This window comes from Eurosta solidaginis, chromosome 4 (assembly GCF_040869045.1).
Source record: "Eurosta solidaginis isolate ZX-2024a chromosome 4, ASM4086904v1, whole genome shotgun sequence".
NCBI lineage: Eukaryota > Metazoa > Arthropoda > Insecta > Diptera > Tephritidae > Eurosta > Eurosta solidaginis.
The window spans coordinates 3,290,372-3,305,854 of NC_090322.1; the positions used below are offsets into that span (position 1 = coordinate 3,290,372).

The following is a 15,483-nucleotide window of genomic DNA, read 5'->3' on the forward strand; positions in this document are numbered from 1 at the left end:
ATAAGGCGTTCCTAGCCTTTCTGCCCCCACAAGTGTGGAAATCGTATCCCTTCTTAGGTTGTACACGTGACGGGACCTTTTAGGATCCCATTTAGGCCAGGTTTCTTTCGATGTTCGGCACCCCGGTGTTTGTAGCCATCTTTCGTCGGCTTGACGATAGAAGTGCTCTTTTAGCATCAGCTTGCATGTGGACAGGGGCATACCTAAGCGTTCTTGTCCAGGAAGAACCTGCTTGGTTGTACCTAGCGAGTTCATCTGCAATGCAGTTTCCCTCGATATCCCTATGCCCAGGGACCCATGTGAGGTATACACGGTTCTGTTGAGCCAGCTCTTGAAGAGATCGGCGACAGTTTAGTGCTAGTTCAGAATTGAACGAGTGGGAGCCCAGAGATTTTATGGCAGCTTGGCTGTCGCTGAAGATAAACATTTCTTTGCCGACAATGTATGTCCCTATCCTAGCTGCGGCTTCCATTATGGCTGCAACTTCTGTCTGGAATACACTGCAGTGGTCGGGTAGTCTGAATGAGAGCTGGAGGTCAAGGTCCCTTGAGTATACTCCACCTCCAACTCTACCGTTTAGCTTGGAGCCGTCCGTGTATATGGAATTGCTGTTGCTCATAGCAAGGCACTTATCCGACTCCGTCCAGTCATCCCTACTGGGTATGTTTATCTTAAAGTTGGTTTCCGCAACTGTTGTGGTCGCACAGCGAATCGTGCTAGGAGGGAGAAAACTGTATTTGTTTAGTATACTTGAGTGTCCTGTGATCCTGTTGTTCCAACACGACAACTCCCATAGACGCAGGGCTGACGTTGCCGCTGCTCGATGACCAGCCAGATCCAATGGAAAGATGTCAAGAATTACCTGAAGAGATTCGCTAGGCGTTGTTCTTAGAGCCCCGCTTATGCTTATCATGCTGGATCTGTGGACTTTACTTTACTTTCCATAGTAAAGGGGAAAGGACACCACCCTGGGGCGTGCCCCTTGACAAATCGTGTTATATCAACCTTCCCCAGTGAGGAAAGCACTTTCCTTCCCCTGAGCAGTTGATCAATTAGTCCCACTAGGGGTCTATTTACGTCCAGATCAGTTAAAGCATTGTTAACGGCGTCTGGACTTATATTGTTGAATGCTCCTTCAATGTCTAGGAAGGCCACAAGACAATAATCCTTTTCGAACAAGGATGTTTCTATAGTAGAGACTAGGCTGTGTAGCGCAGTCTCCGCAGCTTTACCTTTGGTGTACGCGTGTTGGTAGTCCGAAATGAGATTCCTATCAATGCTTGTAGTGAGAAAATCCAAACTATTCCCTCTAGGGTCTTGAGTACGAAGGATGAAAGACTGATAGGTCTGTAGTCCTTCGGCTCGTAGTGAGAGGCTTTGCCTACCTTAGGAATGAATATGACCGTGGCTCTCCTCCATGCACACGGAATATAGTTCATAGCCAAACAAGCGGTATATATGTGCCGCAGCCAGTTGGCTGATAACTCCAAAGAGTAGATAAGTTGAGCGGGTACAATCATGTCTGGTCCAGCAGCCTTAAAAGGTTTAAAACTTTTGACTGCCCACCTCACCCTCTCCTCAGTGATGGGTATATTCACAGCTTGGTTTGCTGCAGGTATTTCCGGTGCGTTGGTCATATTTCCCGGGAAATGTGTGTCCAGGAGCAGCTCTAGAGTTTCCCCTTCTGTGCTGGTCCAGGTACCATTCGGTCTCCGCAGAAAGCTAATAGCTGTTTGCGTCTTAGAAAGCACGCACCGTAGCCTGGATGTGTCCACGACACTTTCGACTCCAGTGCAGAAATTTCTCCATGAAGTTCTCTTTGCTTGTCTCAGGACTTTTTTGTAGGTCCTTAGTTTTTTTTTTTTTTTTTTTTTAGTTTGTCCTTGTATTCTAGCCATTGTGACCCGTTTTCAAAGAATTTGGCTTTGTTAAATTGTTCTCTACAGGATTTACGAAGTAGGTTGATGTGAAGGTTTCTACCAGACCCTCTAGCTCGTTGATGAGGAGCTTTGTGAGGGCAGTTCTGGTAGTTCTCTTGCTAACAGCTCATTATGTAGTTCCCAGTTTGTATTACGTGGGTTACGCCTCGCAATGGGCTGATCGACAGAGAACTCTAACATTACTTCAATATACCGGTGGTCTGAAAAGAAATGTTCCTCAAGAACACGCCATTTTTTAACCCACCCATAAACGCTTTCGCTACAAATAGTGAGGTCAATAACCTCTCTACGGCTTTTAGTAATAAAAGTTGGTTCATTACCTACATTGCAACTCAAAAAGTGACTCACCACGAGTGTTTATGTCGGAACTACCCCACTGCACGTGGTGGGCGTTTGCGTCTGTCCCGATTAGCAGATGGCCTTTGCTTGAGTCGGCCACCAGATCCTTTACCGTCTTTTGCGGAGGAGGTTCCTCTGCGTCGTACGGCATATAAACGGAGGCTAGCGTTAATTGGGTGCCTCCGCTTGCCAAGCTGGCCGCTGTAACGTCACCATTGCTATAATTAGGTAAGAGAAATATATTTAGCTCAGACTTTACTAAAATGCATGTTCTCACTTTACCTTCATCTGCAGCTCGGATGAGCTTAAACCCAATGGCCCCCAATCCGCAAATCCTTGAGTTGTTCACCCAGGGTTCTTGGATAAGGACTACTTCGACGTCGCCTTTAGAAAGGCGACTGATGAGAGCAGCCGAGGCTGCCTTACTTTTGTGCAGGTTTATCTGGAGCAACCTCAGCATGAGCTTGCTCAGACTCCCCTGCCTCCATCACCGTGATGTTGGGATCCTCTCCATCGCTATCCAGCAAAGCATCCTCCATCGACAAATTGCCCAGAGCCCCTGCGCAATTTGACGTGGCGGAAACCAGGCTTTCGTCGTCGGAGATTTCCGCTTCCACTTCGGGTGCCTCAATGTCCGTGTCCAAAGAGGCACTCGAAAGGGATGCGCGCTGTGCGTCCCCACGGTATACGTGAATTACGACCTCGCCGAGGCCGTAAAACACTCTTCCTTTGCTCCGTCTAAGGGGCTCGAGAGCTTCCTTATTTAGGGCTAACACGACCTGTCTCCTAGGTCCTACAGCGTCCTCGACTTGGATGACACTCCAGTCCTGCGTTGGGAGAGCCGGGTTCATCAGTTGCAGCATCCTGAGAATTCTCCCAGGTTCTGCTGGAAACGCTGGAACACATGCCCTGGCCCTTGGCCGAGCCGGAATGTCCTTCCAGTCGACGACCTCGATAATCGCCCCGGGATAGACTTGTCCCAGCTTTGCGGCTGCTGCCTTGTACAGCGCAACATGCCTTGCGTCTTCGCAAGCGAGTACCTTGATTTGGCCCTGGTACCATCCTGCATCAGAACCTCGCGGCGGACTACCCGGAGACTCCATCAGCACGTAGAGAACGGCGTTACCGATTTCATTCCGGACGTACGGCCACTGGTCTGTAGGGATTGCACCACGGTCATTCCCTCGGTCCAGGATTCCTATAAGGATCCGGCCCTTAGCTACCTCGGCAAAGCTGGGTTTGGCTACCGCGGGGTGATTCTGGTGCCTTTTCGACGGTGGTTTGATATCCTCATCGGACCTTTGACGCTTATATGGGGTTGCGCTTGTTGGCAGAGAACCCCGAAAATTCGGCAGTAGAGCTCGCGCCCTTTCCACCGAATTCCTGGCGTTCTCTGACAGCGTTTCCAGCGGAACACCCTCATACCTTGACAGGACTTTTGCAGCCCTTCTCTTGTTCCTGTGGAACGATCCCTTGTGGGACTCTTCTTGAGAAGGGGTCCGACCCGTAGTTGCCCTCGCGGTCGTACCCCCGGATGATGTCTTCCTTATGGCTCCTTTCTCCTTTGGCTCAGTGTGACCAGATCGTGGGACCCCTGTCACAGCCGTGGAGAGAACAGTCGCCATACCGGCGTCAGACGGGCGCCCAGCATCAGCAGGCGCGTCAGTGTTCGCCGTTGCCAGCGCAACTACCTTCGCCGCCATACTGGTGCTTGCCCCCGTCCGATCACCTAAGACTGTGTTGACTGAGGTTGCCCTCTTGTCGTCCATGGGGAGCCGACCCGTCGTTTCCAACGCAGTCGCTCCCCCGGTTAAAGTAGCTGTTGCGGTACATAAATCGCGACAAATATCTATTTATTTTTATTATGGATCACTGTTGTAACCAGAAGCCTGAACTAGCAATATATAAGGATCCCCATTTAAAAGTTCCATCGACCTACAAGCTCGAAGTTACTGCCGTCTTTAAATCCGGCTAGGCGATCCCTTTTTCACTATACTGATGCCAGTCGTAAGCAACAAGGTAGTATCTCCCTTCTTCCAAGTACGATCGCCGACAGAAATACTTTCAGAGTGTCTTCTTTCCTTCTCATAACATGACGAATCGTCTGGCCTTTTATACGCTAGACTATGGTGATGTCTGCATAAAACTCATACAGCTCATCCGTAAACCTCCTTCCATATCAAGACAGGACTTTAAATCTTCCATACCATCTTCACTTGTTGTTGTTGTTTTAGCGATAAGGTTGCTCCCCGAAGGCTTTGGGGAGTGGTATCGATGTGATGGTCCTTTGCCGGATACAGATCCGGTACGCTCCGCTACCACAGCACCATTAAGGTGCTAGCCCGACCATCTCGGGAACGATTTATGTGGCCACATTAAACCTTCAGTCCATTCCCTCCCTCCCCACCCCCAAGTTCCATGAGGAGCTTGGGGTCGCCAGAGCCCCGTCTGTTAGTGAAACAGGATTCGCCGCGGTTAGGTGAGGTTGACAATTGGGTTTGGAGAAGCTATATATTGCGCTGGCAACCTGAAGCGTTGCGCTACACAGCCCCTTGAATCTGGTATTTTAGTCGCCTCTTACGACAGGTATACCTACCGCAGGTATATTCTGATCCCCTAACCCGCTGGGGGAATACCATCTTCACTCGACAGCGCCCATGATTCAGAGCAATATATTTGTGGCAATTTGAAAAAATAACCTAATTCGAGTTGGATAATGGCGCTACATAGAACTTTATCTGAAAAGCTAACCACAATTCAACATTGTAACTTCCTATATTTTGTAGCAGCCATTTGGCGCTAGAGCTATGAGTAAGTAACACAGGGAGATCTGTAACGGATTTCTGTTATGGAGCCAGAATATCACTTTTATCCTAACCATATCAGCTTTGTGGTTGGTAAAATCTATAACACCCTTCGCCATCTTTACAGAACTGCCTACTTACTACCGCGAGACACTAAACTGAAGCTGGCCAAACTCTTATAGTACCTCAAGTTTCTTACAGTGAACTTATGTATGGTAACCTTGATTCAGTATCGCTTAGCAAACTTCAGCTGGCCATAAATAATGCCACCCGATTTGTTTTTTCTAAAAGAAAGTACGATCACATATCTTCGTGTGCCGTGCAAATACTCGGGAGTGACGTTAGCAATTTCTTAAAAATGAGAAATCTATGTTTCTTGCACAAACTTCTGCATTCTCAATATCCCCCTTACCTATTTAATAAGCTAACCTTGTGTCAGTCCACTCGAACATTGAATCTGTTGATACCGGCTTTTAAATACTCGACATCCTCTAGAATGTTCTTTGTCAGTACAATCCGTCTATGGAACTCACTTCCTTCCAAGACAAAAGCAATTCGTAAGGCAGGATGTTTCAAACAAGCAGTATTATATTTCCTAAACTCTTAACTTACCCTAATTTACATATCTCAAACCTTCATTCTTCAAACATTGGTCTGGAATTGTTTCTATCACACTATTATTAATTTTATACGTATATGCTTTTTATTATTTTTAATCAAAATTTTGTACTCATTCTTTATTAAGTTTATATATATGTAATTTGAATTTTTTTGATGTGATTGATGTACTACCTAAAAGACAGTGTCTTACTTGTACAAATAAGTTTTAAATAAATAAATAAATAAATATAAGGACAGGCATATTGAGAGACATTTAGATTGTGATTTGTTTTCGACGAGACTGCTCGTTTTTCCTTTCGTCGAAATTCTCCGTTTGATTTCTAAGCTAATTTACTTTTATACTTTTCGATGACAAATCGATACTTTTCAACAACATCTTGATATGTTTTTTCTGAATTTTCGATAACTTTTCGATAAAAATCCGATAACTTGTCGATAACAATCGATAACTCATCGGCAAACCTATACTACTTATGTACATATCGCACACCCAGGGACGAAAGGGAGCTTATTAAAAAAATGTTGACGAATAGTACCATGTTGTTGTTGTTGTTGTAACGATAAGGTTGCTCCCCGAAGGCTTTGGGTAGTGCTATCGATGTGATGGTCCTTTGCCGGATACAGATTCGGTACACTCCGGTACCACAGCACCATTAAGGTGCTAGCCCGTCCATCTCGACAACGATTTATGTGGCCACATTAAACCTTCAAGCCACGTATAGTACGTATAGTACCATCAAGCTTCCAAATTCAATAGATATCGTACTGTATATACTCGATTTATTATAACCTTTACTAATTAGCGAGAAAAGGCTTTGTACAAAATAAAAATTTCATGAACGCTTATTTCGCGTTTTCCGACCATTGTGATTTTTTAAGTTGATCGCTGTTTTGATCTGGGTGTCCGATATGTACAGTGTTCCGACATTATGCTACAGAGTCGTTACCGCACTTATGCCTACATTCTGTATTAACTCATACCACCTCCAAACACTACGCTTACGCTTACATAAACCCTACACCCGAATTTTTGATTCCTCGATACCATAAGCAAAGATGTTTTCACATCAAAAATTGCATCTTTCATTTCTCTATATTTGGTTTTTTAAATAATCGCACTTTACTGATTTGATTTTCTGACACAGTTTTTTAAATGTCTCACTAGGCAATGCCTTAGGCAATTTCTTAACACTTCAATATTTATGCATTTAATTTTCGATTATAAATTAAAAGAGCTCATGTTTGTCGTCAATCGCATGTCCTTTACAAACAATAAACATTCGTTCAATCAGCTCACAAATTACTCATTCTCACCTCTCAATTATCACTCAATTACAATTGTTAATTTAAACAGTTATGCATCTCGTTTCTAATCCCTAATCCGACAATTACACTGACAATTAGACTGTCATAACAGTCGAGCCCCCTACCGCTGCCAGCAGGTCACTGTGCCGCTTACGCTCGAATGCTTGTGAAAGTCATTCAAGTCAGTCAAGCCATTATTGATCATTTGAGTGAAAAATGCAAAGCTTCAATGATTTGGTGAATGATGAAGTTTACAATGGACGCCTTTCCGCTAACAAAACGAATTGACTAATTCGGCTTGCCTGACAGTTAGACGATTGCACGACAAAGGGAGCATACAAACACAAATACCCATTCACACAAGCAAACAAACAAAACTGAGCGCATAGGCCACTCATCATTCACTGTATTATTGGTCGTTTGAATTTAAAGTGGTTTTGAGTGTATGTGTGCGTGGGTTTGCTAGTGTGCCAGTGTTTGTGTGCAAGCATAGATATGCCTATATTGTAAGTCACATAATCCATTCAAATAATACAACAATAACAAAAACAGCACGAATGACCAAGTGTCCATTACGAGTCAACAGTGCTGAGAGGGCAAAAAAATATTGAATTTGTGCTATAACAATAACAAGACACGTACAACAATAAATACGTTGTTGTACAATGCTTGATGTTAGCAAACGCAATAACAACAATTGTTGCAAGTTTTACAACTAAGAAATGGCAATTTTGCAGCAGCGCGCTTAAAAGCAGACTAAAGCCAATTGTATGTGCTGTGTGTGTGTGTGTGTGCGTATGCTAATAGATATAATAATATCAATACATATACACATGATTGCAAGGGTAAATTTGTTGCTGGGGAGAAATGCCTAGAATTTTCAATTGTATTTTCGTATGCAGCAAGGAATAGAGTGAGCAAAGACGGAAGGCGATGGGGTGAAAGGAAGTGCGCTGCGTTGAATGTACGACCCAAATTGTTAGCGTCGAATTGTTACCTAAACATACAAGTGGATTGAATGAATTGAAATATGGTTACAATGCGCTTTTATTGTCACCAACATACACACTGGCGGCCACCGTGGTGATATGGTAGCGTGCTCCGCCTACCACACCCAAGATCCTTGGTTCACGCCCCGGTCAAAGCAATATCAAAATTTTAGAAATAGGTTTTTTTCAATTAGAAGAAAATGTTTCTAAGCGGGGTCGCTCCTCGGACGTGTTTGGTAAGTACTCCGAGCGTATTTCTGCCATGAAAAGCTTCTCAAGTGAAAACTCATTTGCCTTGCAGATGCCGTTCGAGTGATTTCTGTACCACTATAAAATATTCCAACATCTTAATGTGTGCTGATGATGTAAAACGTTTTAGGTCTTATGCGTCTATCGAAGAACGTCCCTTGCTTCAAGCGGATTTAAACTGGCTAGTTATTCGCTGCAACGTAAATTCAATGCCGCTGAACCTCAGTAAATGCAAATTCATGTGCCTCTCACGAAGATCTCTGCCAGCAGCCTCTTACGTAAATAATAATGTTTCTCTTCTAGCAGTAAACTATTTTGTGAATCACGATAGATACTAAACTTAGTTTCAATGCTACTGTCAATAAGGCTAGAGGTGTTCTTTCATTCGTGAAACGGTGGTCCAAAAAATTTAGTGACTCTTATGTAACTAAAGCCCTTTTTATCACTTTAGTTAGACCGTTACTAGAATACGGATAAATACTCTGTAAACCAAAATATCGAGTTCATGCAGATAGGCTTGAATCAATAAAACATCAGTTTCTAATTTTCTCTTTAAGGAATTTTCAGTGGGACTCTGCGTATTGAAGCTTATCAATCTTCAAACTCTTACAAGTCGTAGAGAAATGCTAGGCGTAATATTTATGGCTAAATTTCCGAATGGATTGATTTCTAGCCCAATTCTTTTGAACGAAGTGAACTTTAACTCCGCATCACGAGTGCCCTACATTTATTTATTTTTATTTTAACATACACACACACACATTCATGCACATAAGTATGCCAGTTTCCTTTTTGAATTACATTTTTGAATTCTAAGCCACACTGCGTTTAATATTTTTTTCATTACTTTTGTGTCAGCTCGGCTTTCTTTCTTTTTTGTATTTCACAAATAACATATTTGAGTTGTTGTTCGTCCTTACGTTCGACACATTTTTCTTGCTGCCCAAATCATGCAAGCGTTTTTAGCTAATCTACCTTTGGCAGCTGTTTATGGCTGTGTTTATGTGTATATAGAAATTCGGAAATATAAATTAGACCAGCGAGAAAAGTGACTACAGTTACAGAGCTTTAAAAAAATTTCGAAACACTAGATGGCTCTGTTTCCAAAATTGTTTAAACCCTTTTTTCCAAAGTAAAATTTAAATTATATTCAGAATATATTAGTAAAAAATTTTATAGCTTCAAGAGTAAATCCATTCAGCACAATCTCAGCGCAAGAACTTACAACCAAAAGGCTCAAAACGATACATTATATAGCTGTAAAAAAGCAGGTAGACGAGTAATAAGCCCAGGTCTGGTGACTTATTTGATATGTACTTAGATATGTAGAAACTCACATGGACATTAAGAAGATTTGTAATGAGATCAAAATATATAAACGTAACTCTAGCATCCAATTTGGAGCGACTAAGTATTTGTATGAATCCAACTTGCCTTCTTTAGGTAGCTGGCAGATAATAAAAACCACCATATATGTAGACTCCCATTTCCCTTTTAGAACCCCACTCATCGGAGTGAACTTAGCATGAGTGAACCCAGCCTGAAACTTTGTGTCAATACATGTCAAAGAATATATCGTCACCTTGCCTTCGTCGAATGAAATATTTAACATCTTGCCTATGAGTGCTAACATCTCATGCACCACACCTTAAGTGGCAGCAAGATGGACGTAGATTACTGAGATAATAGCTTTCCCTCCTTTCCCCTACACCTTAATATTTAGCTTAAACCCATCACTAACCAAGATGGCCAATCCACACTTCACTCCTACTTAAAGAGAACATAGCTAGTCGAAGCTGATAACAATTTTCGTATGCCCCATGTAGAGATATTCCCTGATCTCATATGATATGCAGTCGGAAAAGGTTGGGAATAACAAAACCACTTCCAATTAATCACTAAATTGTTTCCACATGTATCAGCCTTACGATCATCTCTTAAGGGGGTGGCCTCTTGAGAACCCAAAATAAATATTTGACCAGACGCTGTCTCCTTTTTGGCGCAGATGATATTTTTTGAAAATTACGTTATATTGCTCTAGCGATTCGGTTAAGCTAAAATGAGCTTTACAGGGTCATGGCCAATAAGAATTTAGTAGGTCTGTAGTCCTATTGGATTTAGGGAGTTAAGAAAGCTGAAAAGAGGAATATTGATTGGCGAGAAAAAAATCGATATTTTCAATGAAAATATTAAAAACCCCATAGCTTAGGCTAATGGAGTTTAAACATTTTCCCAACCTTTTCTGTATTCTTTGGAATTACTTCGTTATAGTTTAGGCCACCGTCAAGTACTTCAAAGTTCTGTTCAATTGAATTTTCAAAATAAAGCTTAGGTTAGCCAGTATGAATTCGAACCATTCAAAAGGAGTTGGCTTTCTGATTCAAAATCATTCCTACTGACCTCTTTCTATCAACATTATTGCAACATGAAATTCATTCTATTCTCTCTATGGCCAAAAAAGCATTATTTGCACACTCCTCTTATAATATTTGTGTGCGGGCGTTCGTGGAAATCTCAGTTATTTGCAAAGCTGCAGCAAAACCACAAATATTCGCCTGAAAGTATGCTATGAAATGTTATTTACCAGCATTGTTTGATTGCTTTATGAGCCTTGCGTCAAGTGCAAACACGCAAAGGGATTGTAGGAATTGTAATTGATATACATACATATAAGCTCAACATAAATATGTATACAAATCTATGTATGTGTGTAATCCACTCTCGACACATGTAAAAGAGATATGAGAATAACAATTTGAGTTCCTATATCGCGGAAATTCTAAAGCTGCAAGTGCCTCCTAGTTCTAAATATTTCTACAGTGGACTTTTAGTTGGGTTGTATTTTCGCCAAGTTAGAGCACCGTTTAAAATTAAAACAAAAACAAACTGAGTTTTCATATTCTTACATAGGTCTCTACGAGTTATGACATTTAGAATACAATACACAGCTGAGGAGATATCCTGCATGTGTTTTGCCATGCCTCTAATCTCCTGTGCAGAATTTTTATCAAGGGAATGCATCTCTTGCTCCCTTCTTAGATCTAGTGCATTTTGGAGCATAAACCATTTCAGGTGCTACAGATACCGTATTTGCTTTATTAACAAAGCTATACTCTCAGAAGAGTATCCAATTAAAATCACATATTCCTCGCATAATCTCTGGTTCACTCAAAATCTAAGTAAAATGTCTGAGCTAGCTACGATATGTACTCATCCAACAGTAGTGACATTACAGTTCCGAGATTCCGCAAATTGCCATCACCAAGCAGCTGTTGTCAAGAAGAAAAAGAAAATATCACGTGCGCCAAAAACTATGCAATATTTAGTACATTTACTTCATACAACTGGAAACAATAAGCTAATTCCGACAGTGTGACTTCTATGGAGCAAACGATAGTGCATACTCAATAGTGCCTACTTTAAGGCTATATATTCAAGAGAGTTGCTCTCAGTACTAATGAGCTTACTTGTCTATTGAGCTTTTCTTACTTAAAAAAAAACAACGGTTCCTCAAATGTGCCAGCTATAACCTCATAAACCAAAGTTTAGTTTTCGTTCCTGTGTTCCCAAATTTGAGGACACTAGGAGCAACAGCCTTCATCTCCGATGTCTACAACAGCGTGTCATGTGATCCCTATCAGTCAAACATTTTGCGTTCATCCACAAGTCGCGGTATCGTGCGATATACTATTCTAGTTTTAATTTTTCCCATTGTCTTATTTTTAGGGTTTTCTGACTAGGATAGGTTATGATTAGCGAGGTTGAACTGGGCGGTCAATAAAGAGCTCACGCGCCTAAAACGCGAGTCCACAAAGTATTCCTATCGGCACTCGAATTTGGCAGCAGAGGAAGTGAGAAGGCCTCCACTGAGTTGCAAGCTTGTTAGAATACATTTCCGAAATATTATGATTGCGCAGCGGTAGGTCTCAATGGTATTGTCACCAAGATTATTGACGCTTAATCGTTTAAACGGTTATCGCCGGCCAACAAGGCGCGCTTTCGCTTCTTCGCTCTGCGAACTGGCGTCAATCGGTCATACTAAAGGAATTTAAATCGTTTTCCACCTGGTCCTTACAGCGGAGTGAAGGCGGCCCTTTTCCTCTGCTTCCATAGTCGGGTTCCGAGAAAAGAAGTATGACCCCACAATTCTTATTAATGATACAGCGTTAAAATTTAGATCATTTTTTGTGATTGAAAGAGTGAAAGAAAAAGCAGAAAGCTTTCAATCTGTTCCACGCTAAGACTACCTATGAGATTCTGAAGGAGATATATACGTATTCATATTTTAGCTTTACGTATCAATAACTTACCTTCCCCGACGACGAAATGGTTGATTGCGACGGTGTACCCGATGATTGTGCCGATAAAGCTGTACGACCGCTACTATTCGCTTGCATCGCAGCTCGATGCCCGTGTTCGGTCACAGGCACCGTTTTTCGCGTTTTGTCAGCACTGCCGATGCCGTTCCAAGCAAATGCGCGTACAACAACAAAAAAGCAAGAAACACAAACACACAATTGCTAGCGTTACGTCGTGTACGGCTTGTAGATATGGGCGGGGCAGCAATACACGCGTACGCTCTACACCTCCGAACACGTGCCCTCAACTGCAACTCATTGTCGTTGAATCGATTAAACTTTAGAAACGTAATTTAAGAAAATTGTATGAAAACGCGTGTGCAGCGAGGACTTATGCATTTTTCGATGATTTTGAGCTTTTTATCGAATTTTTTTAAATTTATATTTAGATCACATTTATCACCTCTTTTCGATTCCTAGTGCTCCCTTCTTTTATACTTTTAGCATTTCTTTGATTTGTTTTAATTATAAAAACTAATTTTAATAAGGACGTTATTAAAAGCCATCCAATTACACGCAAGCATATCCGTACCGCCTGAAAAGACGGGCGCCGGTGCGTATACGTAACATTTGTTTTATTATTTGGTGAAGTGAATCTTATATAAGCGTGTTCAAATATAATTTCGCTTACTAAATTCTTTTTTATATTCTTTATTGCGGTGCGCTTTGCGGTGCGGCAGCGACGACGGCAGTTAATCTATGAACAACGGGGGATCTCACACTGAAAAGAGGGTTCTGGTAAGGTGAGGTTACGAAAATTGTGGACCAACCGCACAGCTTTTTTTTTTTTGAGAACTTTGTAGTGAGGCACATAGAGTGCAAATTTCGTCCGCATATGATATCAGACCGACAGCGAAAAGCCCATCTTGTGAGTATTTCCCACTATAATTCTGCGATGCGACTAATGTACCTTGCACCTCAAGAAGCGGAAATGTGTAGTTTGAAGGCGGATATAGCTAAATGGCTAGGAGGTACACTGGCCAGAACTCTCACGTGGATTGCTCATCTAGATGCTGCCCCAAACAAAGGAGGCTATCTCCCAAAATGGTATACTTGGCACGTAATGTTATTGTAAAGCCAATAGTCACCGATGCTTCATTAGTTTCGTGGACGAAGACCACGCAGGAATAGTAATAACCAAATTAAGCAACCTGCATGGACTAAACTGTACTGACATAACGGATGGTAATACCTCCCTTCCACATTGTTATAAAGAAAGAGACAATGCTGTTGCACAAAGACTTCAAAATATCTCTAAACTGAAGAGCGGAAAGATGATAGGGCATATGAAAGTAATAAGAAATTTCATAGGAAATCTCGTTTCAACTACGTGATGCAATGGCCCCTACACTCACAATCTTACCGTTTTGAGGTGTCCATTGGGAACTGAATACCTTGGAAAATGTGGTGTCTATATACTGAGCCTGACTCAGTAGTCTGGTTCACGGATGGATAAAAATTGGATGACGGAAAAATGGGAGCTGCCATCTATGGGCCGACCTTTAGGAAATCGATACCAATGGAATGCTACCCCACTATTTTTCAGGCAGCGATCCATGCAATAGAGGCTTACGGTAGATAATGTCTTCGAAGAGGCTTATCCTCGGGGAGTATCGTCATTATGTTAGACCGCCATGCAGACTTACGTGCATTGCAGTCTTACACTACCTAGATAAGCAACGTGGTTTAGCAGCATTATATAGTCCAGAGCCCATCTGTAGATTCACAAAAGCACACTCTAGGGAAAGTATAAGTAACTGGGAAACAAAACAATTTAGACGGCACTGCATTGAAAGCCTAGGAGAGGAAAAATTGTTTATACACCCATCAACGAGATTATCAGCTAAACTCATTAATCTAAGCAGAGATGACGTACGAAGTCTCACTGGGTACGATACGGAACACTGTAGCCTACGATAGCATCTAAGTAAAATCAACCTATCCGATATACAAATATGTCGCTTTTGTGAGCTGGAGGATGAAACGCCGGTTCACTGCTACAAAAACAAAGCCGGTTCACATTCACTGCGAATGCGTCGATCTGGCAAGACAGAGAATCTCCCATTAGGTGGCGTGACTCTTAATGCCTGCGTAATATGGAGTAAGAAGCCTGAAGAGTTACTTTAATGCAATAAAAGCCTCCACAAAAGGCTGAAAGATCCCAGCGCATCGAGGCCTAATAATAAAAATCCGTCCCTAAATAGGAGCTGTCAATAACAGAGGAGTGGACTAAAGTAATATAGTTTAAAAACGATGTTAAAACTTCTCATCAAAAGCCGCTGCCAATTGAAAGTATGTTTTTGTTGGAAATCTTGCTTTAACGCCTAAAATTCTTCCCACCGACATTGTTTTTGTGCATGTGGCGCGTGCACTGTCAGGTGACAACAACTACCAGTAAAATAATGACGGAACTTGACACAATTGTAACAAGAAAAGCACTAAACAAAAATCACAGAAACAACGACAACACTAAATATAAAAACCCGCCACTTAAGTGTCAAGCTGAAGGCTGCAACTTTGACAAAGATATCTGCAGCCAACAACAAAGGCCAGTAAAAAGCGGAAACATCATTAAAACTTCGCTACGTTGCAGTGACAAAGATGAAGGCAGGCCAAACAAATGTTAGAACACACACACACACTTCGACACATACATATGCACGATTGGAGTCATTCCGGATATGTTGAAGATCTTTGCATACAAAAAATACAACAATGGAAATAAAGAGTAAAACTAAGTAACTGACAGTTGCGTCGCCATGTGACAATCAAAAGATGTCTGAATGGTTGAAGAGGTCGGAGATGTAGGAAGGCTGCAAGCCATTGATGTAAAGCTGATGGAGTATTGTAGGTGTGGAGGGCGAGCAAATGAGTATAG

At 42.0% G+C, this 15,483-nt stretch overlaps 1 protein-coding gene across 4 annotated transcripts in view; it reads right to left on the reverse strand.

Annotated features, from left to right (window-relative positions):
- The window catches only part of sdt (stardust), a 449,266-nt gene that overhangs the window by 353,489 nt on the left and 80,294 nt on the right, over positions 1-15,483 (reverse strand). Inside the window, exon 1 of one of the 4 annotated variants that reach the window (XM_067779587.1) lies at positions 12,558-13,079. The exons of 2 other annotated variants lie outside the window; for them this stretch is intronic. In XM_067779587.1, coding sequence (XP_067635688.1) covers positions 12,558-12,644 — 87 coding nt within the window. In that variant the 5' untranslated portion in view covers positions 12,645-13,079. Of the gene's footprint in view, positions 1-12,557; positions 13,080-15,483 lie in introns of those variants that run through there. One more of the 4 variants, XM_067779593.1, reaches the window with a different exon arrangement.